Source organism: Cuculus canorus, chromosome 8, assembly GCF_017976375.1.
Source record: "Cuculus canorus isolate bCucCan1 chromosome 8, bCucCan1.pri, whole genome shotgun sequence".
In the NCBI taxonomy this organism is placed as follows: domain Eukaryota; kingdom Metazoa; phylum Chordata; class Aves; order Cuculiformes; family Cuculidae; genus Cuculus; species Cuculus canorus.
In genome coordinates this window covers 21,028,942-21,053,398 of record NC_071408.1, presented here as the reverse complement: position 1 = coordinate 21,053,398, position 24,457 = coordinate 21,028,942, and the positions used below count along the sequence as shown (strand labels likewise).

At 39.1% G+C, this 24,457-nt stretch overlaps 1 protein-coding gene across 7 annotated transcripts in view; it reads right to left on the bottom strand.

The window, feature by feature from the left end:
- DAB1 (DAB adaptor protein 1) overlaps positions 1-24,457 on the bottom strand; it is a 449,364-nt gene that overhangs the window by 41,676 nt on the left and 383,231 nt on the right. For all 7 annotated transcript variants that reach the window (XM_009569159.2, XM_009569158.2, XM_054073181.1 and 4 more), the window contains 2 exons: positions 22,827-22,925; positions 391-522 (listed from right to left, as the gene is read on the bottom strand). In XM_009569159.2, the coding sequence (XP_009567454.1) occupies positions 391-522; positions 22,827-22,925 (231 nt within the window). The remainder of the gene's footprint in view (positions 1-390; positions 523-22,826; positions 22,926-24,457) is intronic.

Below are 24,457 nucleotides of genomic sequence, written 5' to 3'. Positions count from 1 at the left end.
ACATATATGAAGATAAAGGTATATTTATTAGTGGTTCCTCATACAATGTAATTACAGCAGACTATATACAGAGTAGTAATTTGGTATTTATCACTTTCTATTTAAATGAGTGTCGGAATAAACCCAAACATATCTGTATTCAGTCTTTTTTTGTTAGAAAGGAAAACAATAAACAATTATTAAAAAACATGAAGAATGTGAAATAGTGAAATACATTACCCTTTTCTCAAGCTGATTTCATTAAGTTGCTATTTCAGAACACCTAAGCAGACACTTGTAACAAGTCTAGCACAATCACAAACAATACCTGACTGGCCTCTTGAACAGCTTCTTATGAACTTGGCTTTTCTAGTGAGTTACTGTAGAAAATGACAGTGATCCGATACTTACTGCCTGGGCTGTTTTTATTGCCACAAATCTATGATTTCCCTCCTTTCCACATACGTATCCAAATGCTCGATGGTCTGTGATATCCTTTGCGATGTATGAAATTTCATGAACTGCATGGTGGTGCTGTAGTAGCTATTAAAAAAAACAACAACACAGTAAGAAATATCCATCAAGATGTTCCATTAAAAAGCTGTATAATTTCTCTTTCACCAGTGCCTTGCCTTGATCTCAATACACCTATCGAATTAAACCAACCAAACAAAATCTGGTATCAAAATAAATTAAGATTTGAGCTACTTAAGCCTACTCCCTTTTCAAAATCTAGCTGAACTTTACTTGCATTAATAATTTGACCGGAAGCTTCAATAAGATATTTTTCTCAGTATCTTTTGGTGAGATACCATTCAATGTAAAATACATGTTACCTAGTTACTACCTACACAGCATCCTAGGTACAGAATCAATATTTGTAGGTATGTAGAAGCAGCAGCAGCAGCAGTAGCTACCTGTAGCTTCATACAGGGTGAGTCTGAGAACAGACTGATCTACAGGGACTGCAGAGCTAGAGCCAAGATAGACAATCTCTCTAAGAATCGGCACCAGACTCACTTTATCTCTGCAACCCTCAGCATTAGCCAACAAGTGATGCTTCAGTTAAAGCATAACAGAATTCAAGAAACTTCTTTTTCCCAGAAAACTCATGGAAGTGCTATTATTCAACTTGAAATCAATGTTAAAAGTGAAAATGCACATTTTTAAAAAATCCCACTTTGATTAATTGCAATAGTAAAAAGACTCCATTTTGTTTTAAATGTATGACTAAATCTCTCTCTAGAGCCAGGAAATGCATCTGAGATTCTTCTAAGCATGTCTTGGAGTGCCAGAATCTTTCTCACTTCAGCCTAAATACTTGTGTATTTCTACTTAGAATAATGTCCCTGAAAAGTTTATCTAAAACAATCTATCAGTTTGAATTTCTACCTTCTGATATATTGACCTGCCCTTATATCATCTAGGGATAACGCTATTTCTGAGAGCAAGCAAAGCCTCACAAAGAATTCTTTTGAGGTCCAGACTCCTGCTGGTTTTGAGAAAAGCACATTTTGAAAATCAGCATGATACCCGGGCAATCTCTAAACAACTAGTCATTTTTAGAGTTTAAGAAAACATTTTAAAATTCAAAACTGGAGAGGATGTGCGTGTGTAGAAGCAAAAAGGCTGAGCATGTGCAGGGCAAGTGATAAGACCTCTGCACAACACAGACTGAGATTTAAAAGGAGAGGCAGCATGCAAGAGACAGATGACTACATATAAAATAAAAGACTGGACATGTTTCATTTTCATTTTGCAGTAAATGACTCCTAACTTCCCAAGATCAAGATTACTTGCTCATATGAAAATGGAAATGTTGCCATTGACTTCTGGCTGAATGTGGCTAAACTGAAGGTGCACTTCAGACTCTGCCAATGTATAAAGCATTTAAAATTAATGATGGGATCTTACTTAGATAATAGAGGGATATTGATTTATTAGGTTTTTCTGAAAACCAAGTTACATGCTATCTATTACAATGAAATGAAATGTTCCCATCTCTCTATTCTGCATATGACAGGGAATGTTATCCCTGGCTTCTATTAAATCAAAGTTCTTTGACATTGCTTTACTGATTGTGAGACAGCATTTTGCACTGAAATTAAACTGTGATCAGATTTCTTTCTCCTGGAATTAAATTTGAAGATCATTCTACCATGGAAAAGTTATCACCCACAACGTAAGGCAGCAGACGGAGACACTCCAATTTATTTGGGAACCCTCATTAACTGTTCAAAAATCATTACTTTGTAACTGTTCTGATATTTTACACACTGTATCAATACAAGTACCAATTAAGTAAAGGTGACTGCAACATTATCGTTTCATATATTTTACTGTATGGAGTGTTTAGCAAGAGTTTTTTAATTTGTTTGAGGGATATACTCTTTACCATGACAGTGGTGAGACACTGGCACAGGTTGCCAAGGGAGGTTGTGGATGCCCCATCCCTGGAGGTGTTCAAGGCCAGGTTGGATGGGGCTTTGGGCAGCCTGATTTAGTGGGATGGCCCTGCCCATGCCAGGGGTCTTTAAAGTCCCTTCCAAGCCTAATTATTCTATGATTCTATGATATTGAGTTGGGACATACACAAGAAATGCAATGTTACACATCTGTACTCCAATATAGATATAAACAGTACTTTGAACCTGTGTTTTCACAGCTCTTGATTCTAATGTGTCCTTTCTATATATTCCAATGCTCTATTCTAAATATTATTTAACTGGGGCCATTCTTTGCTATTGTAAAGCAGAAATAAAACTCCTGTTGCAGTCAGTAGAGATTTACCACCATAAAATGGAAGGTCAGAACTGCACCCTTTCTGTAAATCTTTTGTTTAAAGGATGCAGCCTGCCCAGTAGCCCAGCACAGCCCTTCACCAGGGGCAAGGCGTGCGCTAGACTCAAGGACAGCCAAAGGGACTGCATGACAAGAAACATGGTCTTATCCAGACACCCAAAAGAGTCTTACAATTGGGGTTATGTATAAATACATGCTCTTTTCATGTGTGGATTAGATTTGCATCTGATGCATTCAGACACATTAATCTGTCCCGTAAAATAAGACCAACCAATAGAAATAGCATCTTTATCCCTCATTTGTAGCTTTCAGGTAGCCACCTGCTCAGTACTTGACATGAACAGTCCTGAAAGGAAATGAAAGAAAAGCCACACAAAATTGCTTACAACAGAACTGTCTGTGCTCAACAGCGAATATTCACAAGCTGATCGGACCATAGAAAGGTGCCCCTCTTTCTCCCCAGCCTCTTTTTAATATCGTCCAGGTTTTATCATCACTTAATCCTGCCTCTAGTGGGTCAGAAGCACATAAAAGAATTATTTCATAACTCAGGGATGTTTATGACACCTCCGTGTTGATGGATTCCGTCAGACACTATTTGATGCTTTTACTATATCTTTGCTACGAGCCATTTACTAATTCATAACTGAAGTATCAAATTGTTTTGGAGGGCTGCAGTATGACAGAACAAATCACAGAGAAGACAATTTATATTATGGTTCAATACAGTCAATTAAATATTGCACAGATTAGAAAGTAATTTAAGATTTAAGCTTCGGTTGTTAAAAAAAAAAATCCAGTGTACATAGTCTCCAATTTATTTCAGGTCCCCTGTGACTTTAGTTACTGTTGCAAAAGTTGAGGACTTTAAATAGAAACAAAGACAAAGTCTCAGACTGGGTAAGTAAGCCAATCTTGAGATGCATGAGTCTTTTACAGGCTAAACACGACATCATTATTATATTTTATTCATACACCATGAAGTTTTTCCCTGGTGTTAAACATAAAGTCATCCAAAATACCCACTTCTACCAAGGCTGCAGTAGTCTTTCTTCCCCTTGAGGTGATCTCTGGTCTCTCCCACTAGCCATTATTTTCTCTCCTTTTCTCCATTCTATCCCCTGCTTCTCCTCTTCCCCCAGGTTGCTCCCTGTACATCACACTGAATTGATTTAGCTGCCTCTGAGATGTGTAGCATTTCTAATTTCCCTCAGGCCGCTTGGCACCTATCATAAATTTTTTCACCCCTTATCCTCATCTTGCCCCTTTATTTCCATGCTGTAGCCTCCAGTGCCACTAAATCAATTAAGTCAATCAATTAAGTACTTGGAGGGTCCAGCAATCATGTCAAATATGTGAGTTAGATGGCAAGAGAAAGTCACTGCTTTACTATCGCTATTTCTCTTTTAATGAGGTTGTCTATTTAGTGGAGCCTGGGGCACAGTGTTAAGAGCCACAACAAAAAATATCCTGCAAGCTCCAAAGCCTTCTATAAAAGCAGCCCCATTGAAAACAGGAAGCATGTACCATACAATATTATATCCATAAAGACAAGTTTCACATAGATTTAAGTTGCACAGCAGTTCACCTTGAATAAGTAAACAGTGAGCCTGTTTTCAGATAGGTGGTAGCAACTGAGAGCTCCGCTGTTAGAATTTCCATGCAATCAATACTAGGTCGTGGGTGACACACATGCCCGAGCATCCTTGTATTTCTATTGCTATATACGCACTTCTATTACATTTGAATAAGCAATAATACATTTTGCAGATCACATAATGCTCCCAAAACATCAAAGCTACTCACCAAACTGCAAAATCCTTAACGGATTCATAATAGAATAACTATAGTTCTATAGAACTATATTAATAATAAAGTAACTATGTATATTCCATTAAGTCATGCTGCTTATCTGCAACTACCCCAAACTCCAAATGATGTTCTGATTTCTCCGCTTCACATTAGGAAATCAGGCCCTACATGTTTAGGAAAACCACCAAACAAATTACAGAAACTGATCCTAATGTGGAAAATTACAGCAATGCCTTAACAACAAGCTTCGCAAGCCAGCGTGCAATAGTACAATGACCATTATTTACAGCAACACATTAAGAGAAAACAACGAATTGTAAAACAGGTGAGTGGTTCTGAGATGAATTTTATCTCACTGCTGCAAGAAATGCTGCAGTGGTACAAATGTGCAGCCAGCTCCTCCATTATACCTAGGAGGCCATTGCGCTCCTCAACAGTGCTCAAGACACACATATTACAGCACTTTGTCAAATGTTCTTCATGGTCATTTTCTTACAATTCCTGCTTGGTTCAGCTGAGATTTGCAGGGATCTTGGGAACAACAACAGGTCACAAGCATGTCTCTAATTGCCTATCTTTGTGCCGCAATGCTTCTCTGCTGTTTTGTTAAAACGTAGTTAGCAGAGGTGGTTTGGAGCTGCTCATCCCCATCATAAACACCCCAAAGTAAAAACACACTCCTAAGGAGCAGATATGAAACCCCTAAATTCTCTGGAGTTACAGATTCAAATCCTAGACCTGTCTAGTTTTATAACTTTCAAGCAAGGATGGAGAGCAGTTGCCTGTATGTAGACAACTAAAAAAACTCTCGCCCATATCCCCAAAAAGCCTTTGCTGGCATGGAGTTGTCCCTCATCTCCATTAAAGGCACATGGATAGCTGTTAAGCAGTTGTGAACCTTCCTTTCCCCTTAGAGACAAATATAGAGTCCCCTTAGGACTGTGTACAGACAATTTGAGGAAAAAGTCAACAATCTCAAGTGAAATGGAAAATGAACCTGTAAATTGAATTTACACAATAAACTTTCCTGTTGTTTTCTGGAACTCAGTTTCTGGGTGGCAGATGGGATGGGAAGGCATCAGCCCACCGAGACACACAGGGAACAAACAGATGGGGGAAACGCAACAAGCTTTTCTCTAACCACTGCTGCAATTTTTAGCTTAATCTGAAATAGAGAAGAGGAGGCAGCTTGTTGTGTTTCAGAGCAACAGTTACTAATGACTCCAAACTCCCTGTGTATTATTGCTGGAAAAAGCACAGGGTGACTGAGAGCAGGGGTGGTGACAGAGCTCCTCCGCTGCCATCAGTGTGCTCACCTACAGCCTTTCCCTGCTTCCCTTGTACTTCCTGAGCACTTGGCTCAGCATAAAAACATTTTAGTGGCATTGTGGGTGTTGATAAAGCATGAACAAAGAGTCAGAACATGCAGATTGCTGTCAGAGGTAGCTAGAATCATAGAATCACTAGGTTGGAAAAGACTTTTGAGACGATCAAGTCCAACTGTACATGCCAACTACTAAATCATACCCCTAAGCACTTTTAAACATCTTTTAAACACCTCCAGGGATGGGGACTCAATTACCTCTCTGGGCAGCCAGTGCCAGTGCCTGATAACCCTTTCAGTGAAGAAATTTTTCCTAACGTCCAATCTGAACCTCCTCTGGCACAACATGAGGCCATTCCCTCTTATCGTATCACCTATCACTTGGGAGAAGAGACCAACAACCACCCCTCTACAACCTCCTTTCGGGTAGTTGTAGACAGTGATAAGGTTTTCCCCTCAGCCTCCTCTTCTCTAAGCTAAATCCAACCTGATAAGGCTTCGCGAAACACCTCGTGAATTTATCACTGCTGCTGATTTCTCAATTAGCAACAGGCAGCTACAAATCATGGTGTTATTGCTGCAGTTTCCTCTGTCCCCACTAGGCAGATGCTTTTAATAATTGTTGTTCTTTTCTATTATTTTGGCCCATGTTCCAAAGATGAACACAAAAAATTCTTTGGATTCTGCTCCGGTATGTCAGAAAGGCAAGAATGGAGGGGTTTACCTAAGCTATATAATACAAAAGGGGATGTTTGAGAAAAAGAGGAAAAATAGTGCACAAAAAAGACACAACTTTACAAATTATGTGTCTAAACAAAGGGCAAGAGAGAAAACATCATATTTCAAATCTGACAATCCTTTCCTACCATGATGAGTACTTCAGTTGCATGTCCATGGGGAGAGGACAGCAGAATAAATAATATATGGCAGATCACAGTATGGTAGAGGCAATATGGTAGACGATGCCGTGTATAAACAATTGATAGACCAGAAGATCTGTTATATAAACACTTACTAATAGTCTGGAAAGACAGCAGTACAGTTTAAACTTAGCAAGTTATCAAAATACCAAATTCCTACTAGAACACCCAAGTCTTGGAAGAAAGTACCATTTTGATTCAGCTTTCAAAAGTTAAATGCCACATATAAATACCTGAAAAGCAAAACCCTCTAGAAACCTTGCAGTTATGGAGATTGCAGAATTGGGAGGTATTTCCAGACACTGGCCAAGACTATCCGAACATACTACCATGGAGTGAGAACTGAACTCTTTTGCTGAGGGAGACTGAACGTGCTATATACTACACAGCTGAAATGAATGGTCCTGAATCCTTTTGACCTGAAGCCACCCACGCAGTTTAGGCTGTGCAACAGGTCATGGACTTCCCATTTGCAAAAAAAATCCAAGAATGGAGCAGAAAAGGAAAATGTAACCTCTAGGATGTCCTCCAAGCCTGAAGGGACTTCACAGATGGCAGCCTTTAAGCATGTCTTCAGAATGAGAAGAAATCCATCTAATCCCTGAGCTTCTTCCACAGACAGATTTTGCAGACAATAACCCAAAGAAAGACTCTTCCAAGTGCCAACTTCTAAAAGGTGTTTCAGTGCACAAGCTTTGCAATAAAAGTAGTTGGCACAAAAAAAGCACACTTTCAGATTACATGCAGATCAAAGCTTGGTCTATGTATCATAAAGGGGCACAAAATATGCTGCTGATAAAGAAAAGAATCAAGATAGATTTAGTCCCAGTTATCACAGACTTGCCCAGAGGGTCAGCAGTCTAGCTGTGACACACAGCAAAACACCCAAAAGATGTGTAAATTTAATTTCCTTGTAATAACAATAATAACAATAATAACAATAAACTATTAAGAGCCTTTCTTTTCCTGCAACTGAGAAGACTGAAGTGAAAACCCCGATTATGTGACTTTCCAAGCTTACATGGCAACATGCAGCTGAGTCAGGAAGGATGGAGGTCAGTGAGCATGATCGTATGTGTGAGGATAAGCATGTCTTCAGGAGCTTAGACTAAGCTAAATTTGTACACTCCAATTCATCCTACATAAAGGCAAGCACTTGGTGAAAGTACCCCAGGTAGGTGCCTGCTTGGTTGGATTCAGGAAGATGGCTTAAAAGGGTACTTCAGCCTCAACTAAAATCTGAAATAATCCTTACCACATCCTTTGCTTGATGAAAAACGTATTCTGCTATTGTCTGTATCTTACCTGGGGAGCAAGAGCAGCAAGTTCTTTAGAAAGCAAATGTGAGTGTTCCTGTTTGTGCTTCCCGCAATCTGCACATGCAGTGGTGCTCTCAACTGGCCTGCAGTCGTCCGTACTTGAGACCCCTGGCATACACCAGGAGTCAATTAAGTTGGCGCGACTTAACTTTGCCAGTGCAGCAGTTTAATTGTGATGAATGGCTCTACAATACTGAGCGAGCTGGATGTTCCAAGAACCTAATTTGTGAAAAAAAACCACAACTAAGGTAATAAACTTCTGTCTGGCTCTCATAATTTGTAATAATGCCTGACGAAGACCAGATATGAATTTAGTTATTGTTCATTGTCTTAGAAAGTAAATGCTAAGTTGCTCATGCAGGAGATCCATTTATTAGATATATGAACTCGTGAAAGGAACAAAACAAAACTGGAATGCACCTGTGGCCAATTTTGTATCTTCACTTCAAAAGGTTTTCCATTTCTTATCATAACAGGAGTGAAACTAGCTAGCTAAATCTAAACCCCTTATTTAAGTATTATTAATCCAGAGTTATATTTTAAATATGTACTTGCAAATATAGTTACAGGACAAAGAAAACTCTAAGGGGCAAGGAATAATTTTCACAGAGCTTTGGAAAAACAAATGTGCTACACTAAAGCCACGATGCTGGATCTCTCGTGAGTCTTGTACTACTTTCTTATTGTTTCTGCATCAGACACGGTCATTGTTTTATCAGGATGGTTAAAACAAAGGATTTGTATGAGAATACCAAAAAGCAGCAACTCTGACCCTTCATACCAAGTTCAATGGCCTCACTAGGCCATAATCATCTCAGTAATGCAATATAAACTTATATTTCAACTGTATGAGACCACCTGTAGACTATAATACATGAGGTTGGATGAGGCTTTCAGCGAGCTGATCCAACGGGAGGTGTCCTGGCCCATGGCAGGGCAGTTGGAACGCGATAATCTTTAAGGTCTCTTCCAACCCAAACCAGTCCACGGTTCTATAATCATCTTGTCTTGCCATTTCACTATTTCAATGTGGTACACAAGTAACAATACTTGCTTATAAGGATATTACTTTATTCTTTGGGATGGCAGCTGCTCAGTGGCCACTGCTGGGTTTCCAGGGCTGTAACGCATCTGTCTGAGCATATTCTCCCTTAGCTCTCACCTCATCACCTTCTCCAAAATGGTCAGTAGATCAGAATAGCCACAATTAGGCCAATATTGCCCTTTGCCCTCATACCAAAGCCTGCATACAGCCTAAGCGTACCGCCTGTAACGAGGTGAACATATTTTGTATTATTTCCTAATACACTCTGAAGTTTCTAAGACTCTTATTGATTAAACCTTAAATTTGAGGGAGCATAATATTCAGTAATGAAACAGTCAATTCATTACAGTATCACTGAACCGCTCCATATTTTTATTGTGTTCATCTTTATAGCCTATGAGTGTCTTTCAAGAAGCCTTTTCTTTCACAAGGTTCTTTTATTCCTTTACACCAACATTTCTCATCTCCTGAAAGGCTTTTTACATGAGCAGCATCAGAAACTCCTTCATACAACTCCTAGGAGCTTTGGAGTTAATTTTGGGGGGTTTAACTGCCTCAGATCTTAACTGCTTCAGATTCAGCAGGCATTATGACCCACCATCTTCTTGTAATCTGTGATTTGAAAAGCTCATCAGTGATAACCAGCCTCTGATTCTCTTCATTTGTCATGCAAAACCTATAAAGCAGACCTTATAAAGATCACAAAAGTCCCGCTCACAATGGTAATACTAAAATTTAATTTGCACTGGATAGTAATCCAACAGCAACTTTCTTAATTCATAAATCTGCTTCCATAATGTTACAAAATTCTCTGGAAAAGAGGCAAAATTACAAAATGTATTTGTTTTATGTTTATCTATCTGTCTCCCAGATACTCATATCGACTTAAGACTTTAACAGGGGCAGAAAGCACATATACAGAGAATAAGAATAGAAAAGGACTCTATGATTTCACAAATTTTGTATAACCAATGTCTTGTTCATAATGCAACTGAAAACGAAGGCAAAAAAGTTGAGAAGTTCACACATCAATGTTTTATATCTTTTAAATACAGAAGTGATTTCCTAATCAGAAATAAACCAAAGCTTGCAAACAAGAAATGCTGTGTTCCACAATGATAGATTGGTCTCAAGTGGCACTCAACCCAACTCTTCACCTTTAATGGCTTAAGTTTCTAGTGGCCAACATATATAGTACCAGCTAAAGGAGATATCCTGAAATGTCTCCTACCACAAACATCAGTTTGTTTCTGATAAACACTTTATTTTACCTTTTCATACCACAAACACTTAAGTTTTTCATCCTGGAATCACTCTTCTCTACTACTACTACTTTTGCCAAACTTCATTATCATGAGAAATTGTCCTGGTTCCTGGCAGACATGTCTGAGCTGCTGGATATTCTTCCCAATGCAGAACTGGCTTGTGAGACTATGGCAGACTTTTTGAAAAGGCTAAGGAACAAGCTCTATCAATACTGTACGATTTGAGACTGTTCCGTAACTGGAGGTGTACAATCACAAAGCATTACAACATCTGTGTTGAAGCTGTCTGAAGGCTTTTGATGGACTCTGTGTATCTGCAGGTTAGCAAAAGATGGCTCCACAGCAACAGCAATGAGCTTTACGATTTAGAACCAGTATCATTAACTACCTATCCTGATCATAAATACCACACTGGTACTTCATGCCATTTTGTTTTTATTTATTTTGAGCTACAGCAGCATGTATAAACAAACTTCAGATAATCCTATAAACGTGCCATGCCTTCGTTTGCTCAGGTCCCACAACAGACACTTAACCTAGGATATAAAGCATCTATAGCAGCACAAGTGCACGCAGTTCTTGCACACTAAGATAAGAATAAAATAGAATGTAAAAGGCAAACCTCAAAGAGACTCCAAAAAGAACAAAGAATTTGCAGTAATCTTTGTCTTAATTTGGTTCACCCCCACCCACCCCCACCACATTATCCCGAGGTAGGAATTCCTGCAGTCACACTCAGTAGGTCCTTGGCACATTGTGTGGCGACAGTTCTACATTACAATCAGGCAAGAGAGAGCATTTGTAAGTCCTGCCCTGGCACCCTCCGAAAGGGAGCCCTAAAGCTCTAATTTGCACATTTTAATGCCCAGACGTGCTTCTATGCTCATGTTCATGTAAAGCAGGCCAAATGTTTGAGTTTAGCCTTCTGCTAATTGAAATCTCCAAAAGCAAACTTTGATTAAACAGCCTGCATGCAGACGCGGCCCAGCAGAGAGCATGGTTCAACCACCCTGGTTTTTCTCCCTGCCTTGCTTTTCTGTCCCAGTAGTGGGTGTCACACAGGCTCTGCCTTTCACAAAAGCTGTCAGGTAGTGTTGCCCTCACTTTTTCACTTCAAGGCACTCAGCAGAGCTTTTCATAGTTTTGATGCATGTATGCTGGCTTGTTTTCTACTACTTATTCCTTTAGCTCTTCCCCACCCTTTACAACTTCTGTGCACAGCATGGCTTCTACTTCTCCTAATCAAAATTGATTTTCCTCATTACTTCAGTCTCAGCACTAAGCCTTATGAATGTATAGGTTACACTCTCATGTGTTTTACACTTTAAAACACTTCCAAATTCCTGTATCATCCACAGGAGCGCATTTGGCTAATTAAAGATCCCATAAGGCTATAAAACCTTCTACAAACCAACTCAGCCTTTTTAAAAGCAAGGACACATCAAAAAAATTGAATTCAGATCCATAGTTTGACTACCTACAAAGAAAAAAAAAAACACCTCAGAGCAACGCAGAGCAGGGGCTGGGAGCTAGATGCGATATTTTCAGATACTGAGACTTCTCATTTGCTTTAAATGTCAAGACACTCAAATTAAATAGTGCTCTGCCTCACCTATTCCACAACACTCCCTTTAAAGTCTGCAGGAATGTTGCTTCTTGTTTCACTGGGAGTACAACGATGTAGACTTAGGACAGGAATCACAAAGGATTAGAGAGTATTAACAGAAAGCTAGAATCCATTAAATGATGCTTTTTCTTCAGGAGTGCTATAATTTAGGAACACGTTAGGCACTGCTACAATTCCACGAGGTGCTGGGTAGCACAACAGGAGATGTTCCAGCCCTTAGGCTCTGTAAGACATGGTTGCCTGCAGGCTGAACATACAGCGCACACACCAGAAAGGTTATGAGTACAATCGTCTCATTTACGAAGACAACATCTATGAGCAGTAATTTATATATTAAGCAAAGACCTATTAGTATCTGAAATTTATTACTTATTGAATTGAAAGACAAGGGTAAAAGCAGGTATTTGTGTTTGGTATCTGCTGATAAATATTAGCATCTAGTGGGATCCAGCATCTTTCCTCCTCTTTTTCTTCCATGGGACCACCTATTACATAAACTAAGCAGAAAAAAAAAGGTATTTACTTGTCCCCCTGGCCTATCAGATTGAACAAAACTTTTGCCGACTTCCCTGTAATCACAAATGTGTTCCTGAGGGCAGAACACCATCCCCTGATTTTATTGTGACTAGAGATCTATTACTATAATCTCACAAACTCCAGGTAACTTTAGAAGTAAACCTTCTTGTAGTTTCCCTCTCCCACGACATTGACAGTGAAGGTCATCTGTCTCCCTTGCATCTGACCCCATCAACAGGAGATGTTAACCAGCCTATGAATTAGCACAGAAATTCAGAAGCATCATGAGTAGTACTGCTATTACCGGGACACACAGAAAATTGCAGAGCAGCCTACCAGATAAAATGCGCTGAATAGGAAGGAAAATCACCAGCACACCTGGGGCATAATGCTCCCCAAACCACCTCCAAGAGGAAGGAACAGCAGATTTCAAAGTGGGACGTAACTTTCTGTCATGGCATCTGCTGCTGAAGGTCCCCCACTGCTCTCCAGGGAGGTTTCAGTGCATCTCAGCTGCCTGCGCTATTATTATGTCAGCATTTCTTTTGCTAAATCCTTTCCTGAGCAATTTGAAATCCAGCCATAATAATTCCGCATGTGCTGAAAATGGGCTTGATTCTTTTTTTTCCTAGTGTGTAATACATTAACCTGGGTTAAAAATATCAGTACTTGCAAGCAACTCCCCTGTCCCAAGGAAGTCTGCACTTTGGGTGCTCTTCTATAAGGCAAAATTGCACCTGGAGAAAAAGAATATAACTCTGCTGGAGTCAGCAGGACTACAATGTGGCTTTCATATACTAATTTATGTATCTGAATCATAAAAGAGTAGAGATTATAGGCAACCACCCCTCCAGTATAACTCTGTACTTCAGGATTTCTACTGTGGGACAATACCTCACCAGAGGGATACTGTGCAGCTCCACTATATAAAGGGATCCATTAACAATAAACAATTTTATAACCAAAAGCTGATTTTCAACATTTTAGGAAAATTCACCTCAAACTCTGTTTAAGCACACCAAACATTAAAACTAGACAAAATCAGAAGTGTTTACATAGTAATTATTACTTCAGCAGCTCTATAGACAAATACCCGCCCCTACATGCAGTGGAGGCCAAACAGCAATTGGGAATATGCATACAGTTAGATTTCCCATACCATAACACAGAATGCAGTAGCAGTACCTCCCTTTCTTAAATCCCCCCTGGGGTGCTTAACAACAGTCTTCCTTAAACAACAGGAGGCCATAAACAGCCAAATGGGACCATTGCTATAGTCATAAAATCTAATTTTCTGCCTTTTTGAAAGCAATCAAATTTTTACCCTTTTCACACTGAAAAATACATCTACAACAAATTCCCATGAATTATTTTCGTTTGAATAAAACATCTGGAATAGTTTTAGTTTATCTTCACGCTAATTAGTGTAAAAAATATCATGAGGCAGTTCATCCAGAAACTCACTACAAGACGGCTGAATTCAGCTCTGGATCACAGCATTTTCAGATGAAAGGAAGGAGAGAAATCTCAGCCTTTCTCTGTATGCCAGGCGTTAGGAGGAAAGACGTATGGTTCAAACCAAAGCTCTAGATCTCAAAATCCTCAAACTTCACAATGAGCAAAATCATATCCAAGTTTTGTCTTTAAAGTTTTTTTTTTTTCCCCACTGTGACAAAACCTTCATAATACAAAACGCTTTTACAATCTTCATACCAAACTGGGCAGCTAAAAATGTTTCTCTATGAGCTTGTGGCTATTAAAAACCCCCGTGGAGCACTCAGAACCATCCAAATTGTCTAGGGCACAGTTTGGAAGGCCAATAAGAAATGAATTACAACAGTCAGTAAGGAGTACAATTATGGAAGTAGGTTCTTCTGACATTTACATTTTGCTAATTGTCAAATGTTATTTATGAAATGTGTTATTGTTTCTCTTTAAGTATCAGAAAACTATAAATACCTTTTTAGAGTAATATGTGGGGGTTTTAACTCCTCCACTCTTCATATTCTAATTAGATATATTTATTGCATGCAGAACAGTAAATGTCATGTCTTAATATTCATATTTACAAGTAGAAAGACAGGAAATTGCCAAGCAACAGGGCAAGCCTCCCAATAGGCCAGAAGGTTCTTTCACAGGCAGAAGCTGCGGACAACGCATACGATTCCTGTAACGCATCAGAAAGGCTACAGATATCACTGTTTTCCAACATCCATGCAGAATTTGACTTTACTGTTTTCCAGTATGCTCTTTATTATTATGACATAGTATTGACCACCATAGTACAGTATGACCACTGTAGTCTACAGAAGACCTCCACATGGCCCAAGACCCAAATTTTCCTATAAAAAGCTCCTATAAAGAGAGAATTCTCATTTAAAAAAAAAAAAAAAGAATTAAAAGGTAATCCCAGAGATTTTACACTTTAATGTCAATCTCTGAAAGCTAAGGGCTACATGGCCCTTGGAACATCTCTCAGACAAGGTCACAAGACAAGACAGCCAGAGGAACAATGTCATGGGCTGGATCTACAAGCCGCTGTATGAGCCGTCCACATCTCAGGCAAATGACAACATGGCAAGAGGCAGCACAGCTCTGCATGACAGGCTGCGATCACAGCGTAGCAGAAGTCTAAGCACCATTGATTTGAACAAGTCTCTAGTATGGAAGTGTTTTAAAAAGGGATATGAAATAAAAATAGGGGGGCACTGCATTAATTCCTGCACAGTATGATGGGCAGGATAGGGAAAAAGCTTGGAGTTGTTTATTTGAAAACTGAATAAATGAATGATGAAAGTTGGTATTGTGGAATGATTCTCTAAAAGAGGATGAAGAGTAAAGACAGCCACGAAGAGCCTGGGAAGAAAACAGTTAGGCTATAAGTTGATAAAATAGAGAAGGCAGATTCAGCGTAGGAAAGCAAAGGGAAGTGTGACATGATCAAAAGAATAAGCTGAGACAGCAATCTTGGCAGTCACGATGGGTTTCAAAAATAAACGTCACATTTGTCAAGGACAAAGCAAAGGATAACAACTGAGATGCAAGATTAAGAGAGGTAGGACTGGATTTTAACTCTAAGTATGACAATAAATGCTGTATTTCAGAGAAGTTGAGAATAGTTTGAAAGATCTGGCTGGAGCTATCCTAGATGTGACAATCAAAAACAAGGTTCAGTCAAAAAGGCTGCTAAATTTACAAGGCTGAACAATAGATGGTGCTGATACTTTCCTCAGCGCTCCAAAAATGGAGGTCAGAGAAAGACCTTTGGGAGTCAGGATTAAAAGGCCTGTTTAGACACGTTAAGCTTGAACTGTTGGCTAAATAGGTAAGGAGAGGGCTGGTGAGACAGGTCAAGACTTGAACAGAAGGAAACAGGGCCTGGCATCATTTGGTTTGACACAATAATTAAATTTATATTTGCAAATTAATAACTCCGATAAAAAGTATAGCAGGAAAAGAAAAAGATATAAAGGAGAGAGCACCCAGGAAATCCCAGATGAAAACTGTAGGAGAGATAAATTAGAAACACAGAGGTAAAATCCAGAGATGAGAGTCAGAGAGGCCAGGAGGAAGGACTTTATTCAAAAGTAGCTCATAAATGAATGATGCTAACAAAGTACCGTACCTCAGATCATCATGAAGAGGCCAGCAGGAACTCTGGGAAGATCAGTCTCAGAGAAATGAACGGATCAAAACCCACCTCTGGAAGAAGCCCCAGGCAGAGACCATTAACATCCTAGCCAAGACCATGTTCTGGCAAACACAAAAATTCAGTGAACTAATAACACCATCTCTCATGCTAACTACAGAGTGAACAGAGAGCAGATTCTTTCTTTTATTTCTATTTTTAAATATCCAGAGACGCTCAGTGATAGAGATTTGACAGTTTGACATTTCATCTGCTTCAGCACATGTGCTTCAAGGAATAACTTCAGATCCATAATCGTACCTCAATTTCTGGTCAAAGTTGCCAGAACCAACAGATTTCCAGTAAAGTCAAGAAGTACCTTTGGTACATTTTAAATGAGGTATCTTCTGCCAACAGTGAGATTTTTAATCTTTCTAAATTTTTCTTTCAGCCAACTTTAGCTGTCCTGTTAGCAATCTATCAGCATAATTAACACTATCATTCTCTTCAAATGGAGAAGAGCACTAAATCCGGGGGTTATCAGCAAAAATCTGATGAAGTCTCAGAACAAGCTGGAAAATGCTTTTTAGAAGCGTTAGCAACAATCTGGGGAAAAAAGAGTTCATTATAAGGTCAGAAGACCTTAAAAGGTCAGGAAGATGGGCAAGATGTAGGCATCTAAACCAGTGGCTGGATCATATCAGAGCCATAACACTATCTCACTAGAACAGAATAGTCTGAGGGCAGCAGGATTATAACTGCCTGCTACAGGTGTTATTTGGACATCATTAAAAATTAGAGCAGAAGCACAATGACTACTAGTTCTGTGGTCAGCATGAACAGGCAAATTAGTTTTTTTTCTGTACAGAACATTACAGATAAGGTCTGGGCACCTTCTACGGACTGAGGAGGTATTATTCACTGAGTAACACCTTCTCAGGCAGGTAAACCCTCCTCTGCATGACAGTCACGTTATTCTCCAAAAATAATAAAGGTTAGAGATGGATAACATGAATGAGGCTAGGCAGTCAACAAGCTGTATACATATATATTTACTGGATTTCATACTTATGCCTACAGATTAAATTCATAAAACATGAGTAAAACACTGCAATGCTTCTCTGTGTTATCATAACCCTATTAGACACTTAAGGTATTCCCAGAAATTTTACAATCCCACAGGCTGTACCCGAGCCCTGTATTTTGAAAAGATAGGGGTCAACATCCCTGAAAGACTAGCCAATCCCTCCGAAGTGTATAATAGAGAATGCAAATCAAACTCCCTCTCAGAATGCTGCATATGACAAAATAAGAAAAACAGGTGAAATGACTGTCAATTTCATAAACTAGGTTACAGTCCATCTGCTTAGGGTACGCCTCACAAATAAATGAGATACTGATACAGGTCTATCATGCTTTTTGGACAATTGTAGAGTCTAGAAAAATACTTAATATATAACAATAACTCATGTAGATATGAATTGCAGTATATTCTGGAAATCTGCATATCCGTGAGCTGAAACAAAATTTTACTTTAACAGAAATAATTCCTTACTTAAATCTAAACAGTAATTTTTTTTGTTTTCTCTCTCCAGCACCCGGGTCTTCTGTTAAAGTCAACAGGATTTTTCAAAACGTGAGTTTATAAGTATACCTTATTAGAGTAACGTAGAGAAAATGTTTTCCCACGTACTTTATAGAACTTATTATTTTTAAATACATTTTTGAAAGTAACCTACAGTAAACAAAGATTTATTGTTACATAAATAAACAATGAGACAATTACAGCCTTTAATGGAGATCCTATTAGTCATGCATGTCTAATGAAGCATTACTAAGCTATCACAGGGAGATAGCCTGATTCGTGTGATTAACAAAATAACACTCATAAATAGATAATGAACAATGATGGTCCTTTAAAAATTTTCCATATACTGCTATATTAAGAATTATGGGTTTTGTTGCTTTCCAAGGAACACATTAACCACCAAGTTCCACCCTGAAAAGGAGAATATTAAATAGGCTAATGCAACTATTTGCATTTTTGCTTTCTACTGACCATGATTTTGAAAATACAGAAGTAGTCTCATGAAAGTCTACTGATGAAGACATATTTCAGCTTGTTCTGTAATGTGTTTGAAAGATTATGTTTTGAGATGTCACCAGGGTGCAGAGGGAGTATGACAGAACAAGTAGTCAAAAATTATTTTCATATAATAGGCAGCCAAGAAAACCTTCAAGTGGCATTAGGTAGAAAAAAAATCTGAGGTTAGTAATAATTGTGCTAGATTTTTTATGTTGTTAGTAATAATAATTTTAAAAGTCTTTCTTTCAGGTGAGCTATATATTTGGCAAGCATTCTGGAGATGGCCAGCACATGACAGCAGACAAAAAACGTACATTTCTAAGAAAAAACAGGGTCAAAGCTCATGTGTAATGACAACTTCCGGCATACAACCGGAGAACACCCTGCTAGTCAAATTAAATACAATTTTGGACTATACACCTACATTTGACAGTTGGGACTTTATCAGCAGAACAATTCGTGGTGTTCTGCCTACACAAGCAGGCTCCTCCAGCAGACGAGTGACTCTATGCAACAGTACATGCAAACTACAGGCTTGCAGGGCGAACTCTGCTAAGCAGGACCCTTACTATCATGTTCTAAATACATAGACAAGAATTTGAGAAGTGGTATGAAGGGATCTATTTAGATTAATTCATGGAATAGAATCATGGCATTATAAGAGAGGAGTGTTGTTATTTCTACCTCAGTGACAAAGATGAACTAAATTGTACTGCATCTACAGCGCAAACTCAAATCCGTATTTTTCTTGGTGAGACAAATTCTTCCCAAATGATATTCCACCTTCAACCTAATCTCCTTCATGGATAAATTTACTCAAAGGGCAGAATTCCTGATGGTTGGAATAATAGCCTTATTAAAATCAATATTCTCTGAAGACTATTAAGTCTGGAACATATTAAAGAGAGCTATAAAGTACAGGGAGAAAAAACCTTACTTATCATTTTCAGTAGTAACCCAAATACAACCCTTCATCTGTAATGAATTATGGAGCGATTCCCTTAAATCATCTGTATGAAGTCAGCTATGACACTGCCAATTTTAAAAAATTTCCTCGTTTTGAGCTACAAATTGATTTTTTATTGTGATAAATTAAAATCCAATAGCAGCCTACAAGATACTAAACATACAGAAGCCTACATCTTTCCAGAAAATTTCTATCACATCAGACTGCTGTTGTGGCAGACATGATAGCAATAGCCAAGGACCAAAACTAACGAAGGACACTCTAGAGAGGTAAATAACCTTTTTCAAATAAGGAATAAAGGAGCACTGTGGCCCAAAATATGCTTTTGGGTATTCCAATATCACAGAAACACAACTAAGGGAGATAGCATTGTGGGAGACAGGGAGGGCTGTTAAAGGAGAAGAAAAGAAAGGAGAGATTATCCAGGCTGTTCCCTACTAAGGGCACATTTTTTTTTGACCTGTTGCATGAATGTGAACATCAGTCTCCAAAGTTTATGAACTCTTAAGTTTAATATGGATATCAGAAGATCTGTGAGAGCAAAACACAACCTTTTTGCAATTCTTTTTGCATCCTTCCCGTTACAAAAGCCTCATCAATTGTACCTGTTCAGTTTTGTCAGCATGTGGTACTTTCCTTGTAGTCTCTAAATCAAGAATGGTATTATCGGTGTCCTGCATCACCCAATTACATGATCCTTATTTTGCCTTATAGTAGGGTCCATATTATAGCAGCAATGCAGCTTTATTTGGGGGTGATTTTACCACACAGACATTGACATGAGACTACATAAACAGTATCATTTATTACTACAACAGCTGACATCTCTTAACATTACACCAGGATGAACCAAAACCATATGGATGAGACAGTGCATCACCCCAATACATGTGTCTCTTGTCCTGTGGAAAGCCCCTTACCACAGGAGTGCTCCTGCAAACTCAGAGAGCCCAGAGACACTGTCGGGAGTCAGTCCATGACTCGTTGCTGATGTTACCCAGTGTACCTTAGATGCTGAGATCGCATGTGACTACCAGCAGAAAAGGGAAAGAGATGACAACTTTAGGTTGGCAAAGCAGAGACAGTCTGGATGAGAGAGACCTATGAGAAGAGTGGCTCAACAAGAAGAAACTTCAGAACACTTTGAGACTCAAGTTAGGGGAAAAAGCCAATGGGACAGTTGCTGTGAAGAACGGGCAGAAGAACCCATGTACTCCTGCTTCAAGGGCTTGACAAGGAAAGCATGATTCTCCTGCTTTCTAAAAAAACAGGTAGAAACTGATGTTGAAAGCTCCCCATATCCTTCTGTGACAGACTCACTTCAAGAGGACAACTCAATATTCCTGTCCATCACTCTGGCAGCTCAGGGGCAGACACGTGGAAGGCGGATTTAAGGGTTTCAGTCTAAGCCTCAGTGAGTGAGTGACAGGGTAACTATAAGGATGATATAAATATGTCAGATTTGGAGTACATGGTGTCAAAGTTATGGAATGAAGGAGACTCGGCCTCACGTCCCTGCCTCACTAGTGGCAGATAGGAGAGCATACAGGACTGCAGGAAAGGAGATTTGGGTAAAGCACACCTTTGTTTCTAAATTCATCCCCTTTTCCTTCTTTATTTTATGAAAATAAATTCTATGTTTGAAAAACATTGAGACAAGTGCCACAGGACAAGCCTCTCTCTTTCTTCTTCCTTATTTTTCCAAGAAAAGACTTAAGTCTTAGGAAAGCAACTGTGACCTCTGTGCAATTTGCAGATGAAAAAGTAAACAAAGTATTACCACACTGTTCAGTCTATTACACAGTGTTCTGCAGAATGAATGAAGCTGGTATTGTGTGGCCAAAAAGAGGTGTGTCATTGCACAGTACTATCCTAATGCCTATTTATTAGAGGACCCAAAGACAACTGCACTGGAAGCCCTAATCCCGACATTTCCTGTCTTCTGAGCACAGGCTGAAACTTCAGCAATGTTCTCTTAAACACTGCTTTTGTATGAATACTTTACATATGCTGTACACAACACATTCCAAATGAGCTTTTCATTACTAACTACTTGTATTATGTATCAGTGAGCTCAATGACATTGATTTTCTAATAATATAAATTAACTGGCAAAGATAATTTCATCTATCATCAGTAGGGTTTTATTTTTGGTATCATGTTAAATAGTTAATCTTTCAAAAGATTAAATCAAGAGCTTTTTAAAATTCAACACAGAGCTTAAACTGCTGTACAATTCTTCTTAATTAGGATTAAAACAGTTTGTGTGTTGTTGCTTTATATCTAAGTAGTATAATATTTTGCTTAGGTTTCTTCTTTCAGAGCAATTTAAAAAATCAAACATGATATTGCACTGGCAAAAAATGTGTAAGGCATGGGAGCATTCTGCAACTTTGTCAACAAGATGCTACTGGACGAGTTGCTGTTTGGCAGCCTCAAACACCAACCTCAAACAAAAATATGTTGTACCTCCATTTCGATACAATATCTATTTCTTCTACCACTGACGATACAAAAGCTTTCATTGTTTTAGTTACTGCGTACCTCAACAAAGACCATCACTGCTATTTATAGGACTATATTACATTGTGTTGACTACAACTGCATTCAATTAGGGACCTGACAGAAATTCTTAGAATTCCCCTGGGACATGCTCAGGGCAATCCCAGCTAAGGCTGTGCCACTCCCAGGAGCTCCCAACCTCCCAGAGCCCTTCCATTTCTTTTTCTAGTTCAGGCAGCAGTGAGGAAATAAAGTTTCACTCTCCTGGAGTTGTTTGCAGCTCCCTGTTTCAGCTTGTTTTCTTCCCCTTGGTTTCCTATGACACAAGGGGCCCAATCCAAGACAATCCCAGCTTCTAATCCCAATACTTTGTCATTAGACTTGCAAAAGCCACTTGGCACTGCTGAGGACTCTTAAACAGCATCCAGACGACTGGTGCAGTGAGGCCCAGGCTGGATGAGAAAACCTATATGAGCAGAGATACCAGTCTGTACCACGGACTGCTAAAACGAGTGGGCTGATACATCCGAGAAGCATTTTTTTAATCTGGCAGAAGGAAAATAAATCCCTTTTTGCCACATTCTGGACTCAGAACTGTGAGAATTTATGCATGCAAAGAGCGCCTGTGTCCTCAAGTAAGTGGTTCTGCAGAAGTATCCAGTACAATGCTTCACAATAAACCACATCCCCATGCTACACTTCACACCTCAGTCACCTAATGGCTTGCTCTGATACATGACGACATGGAAGCCCCATCCCTGGAGGTGTTCAAGGCCAGGTTGGATGAGGCTTTGAGCAACCCGATCCAGAGGAAGGTGTCCCTACCCATGACAGGGGAGTTGGATCTCAATGACCTTCAAAGTCCCTTCCAGGCCAAACCATTCTATGATTCTACGATAACCCTTCATCAAGTTTTTCAGATACTTCATGTGTGCTTACACTGGTGAGAAATTACTGTCCAGTCAGGAAATACTTCTACAGAGACGTTCATGAAAAGACTCAATTTTGTTACATCACACGGTTATTTTACTTACCCCTGTCTTTTCATCGAAGATTTTTATTCCCCCAAAGGAGACAGTTAAGAAGATTTTTTGTTTATGTTCTCCTTTTGAACGAGCCGCAGCAACAATTGCCTATTGAAACAAAGAACAGTTTAGCTGGTTTCATTACTCTTTTAGGTGCCATAGCCAAGCACAAAGACTTGCTTGTGGACAATTCACTACTTTTGAAGGAAAGAGTAAGGACTTCCCAGGAATAGTGCCCCTATTACTTTTAGCTTCCTCCTTTTTTTAGAGGTATGACATCTCTTTACACTGCCCAGACAGCATTTCAAATGTGCTCCCACTTTCAACCCCTGCTAGTTAATCCTCCATGAAAATTGTTTTCATAGAAGTTGAAGGTCATTCCTTGCATACTCTTCACAGATATAAGCTGTTATGTTTTGCTTTGTTTTTAAAGAAAAAAATCCAAATGCCAGTAGCTGACTTCATGGGCACACTTACCCAAAACAAGCAAATAGAGCTTTTTATGGAAGAAAAATATTCTTCTCAAAATCAAACTACACTTTTGCTGAATAAAATGGTTTTGAGCGTTAGTGGTTTTCCTGATCTCAGGTTTTTACTTCACAAATGAAACTGCCTTCCCACATCTCATGTATTATTCTCCCACAGCATAAGTTTAATAGTAACTTCTATTTCCACTGTCTCGGCAGCCTGCCCTGACCAATAGCACTGTACTAACACCAAATGTAATCAACTACACTGGTCAATAAACGAAAGTATTTAGCTTTTATCAGGTGCTCTGCAATTTTGACATGATCTAACAACTACTAACTTATGTCTTAAGACCTTCATGAGGTCATGGTTCTCATTTCCCAGGCATAAAAATTAAAGAGAAAAAATGGAATCATTTGTCAAAAGGCACTCCGAAACCTAGCCTTAAAATTCATGCTGCTAGCCACTAGCTTTCCAGAGCCCATAACTTCATCCTATGCTGTCTTACATACCAACATGAATTGCTAAAGCTCATTTCCCACAACAGTTCTAGTCACCTCAAAACACTGTTTAGATCAATCTCACCACTATGCAAACACATACTGAACATCTGGGAGACATGGAAACAGTAAAGACAGAAAGGCTTGAACAGCCGAACAGTGATGACTCTCTTGGGTTGCTTCTAGGAACTATGAGAAATATCCACTATTCTATTAAACAGATAGGAATATTGTGGCAGATGTGATAAATCAACAGTGCACCTTTTAGAACAGATTACTTTTTGCTCATCATAAAACATTCGTAACTGATTTGTACATTATCTACCAGATCTTGCTTTCTGATTGCTGAATCATAAAATGGATATCACCCTTCGCTGTTTCTTCTTGAATAGCTTATTCCTCACAGCTGCTCAGAACTGAAACCCTGAGATTAGTAGTGTAAAAGATACTATTTATTAATTTAGCCTCCTGAAACTATTAGCAATAGGAGATCCGTCAGCTCTCTTGGTAGACACCTCCAGCTCTTCCACATCTTCCAGGATGCTTCCTATAGAGAGTGCCTTTGTTCCTTCAGGGTTGTAAGAAAACACCGAGTCAGAGAACAATGTCTATCAGGCTCCAGGAAGTCCACTCTACTCTACCAATTAGCGCTTTCAGGACCCTATATACTCT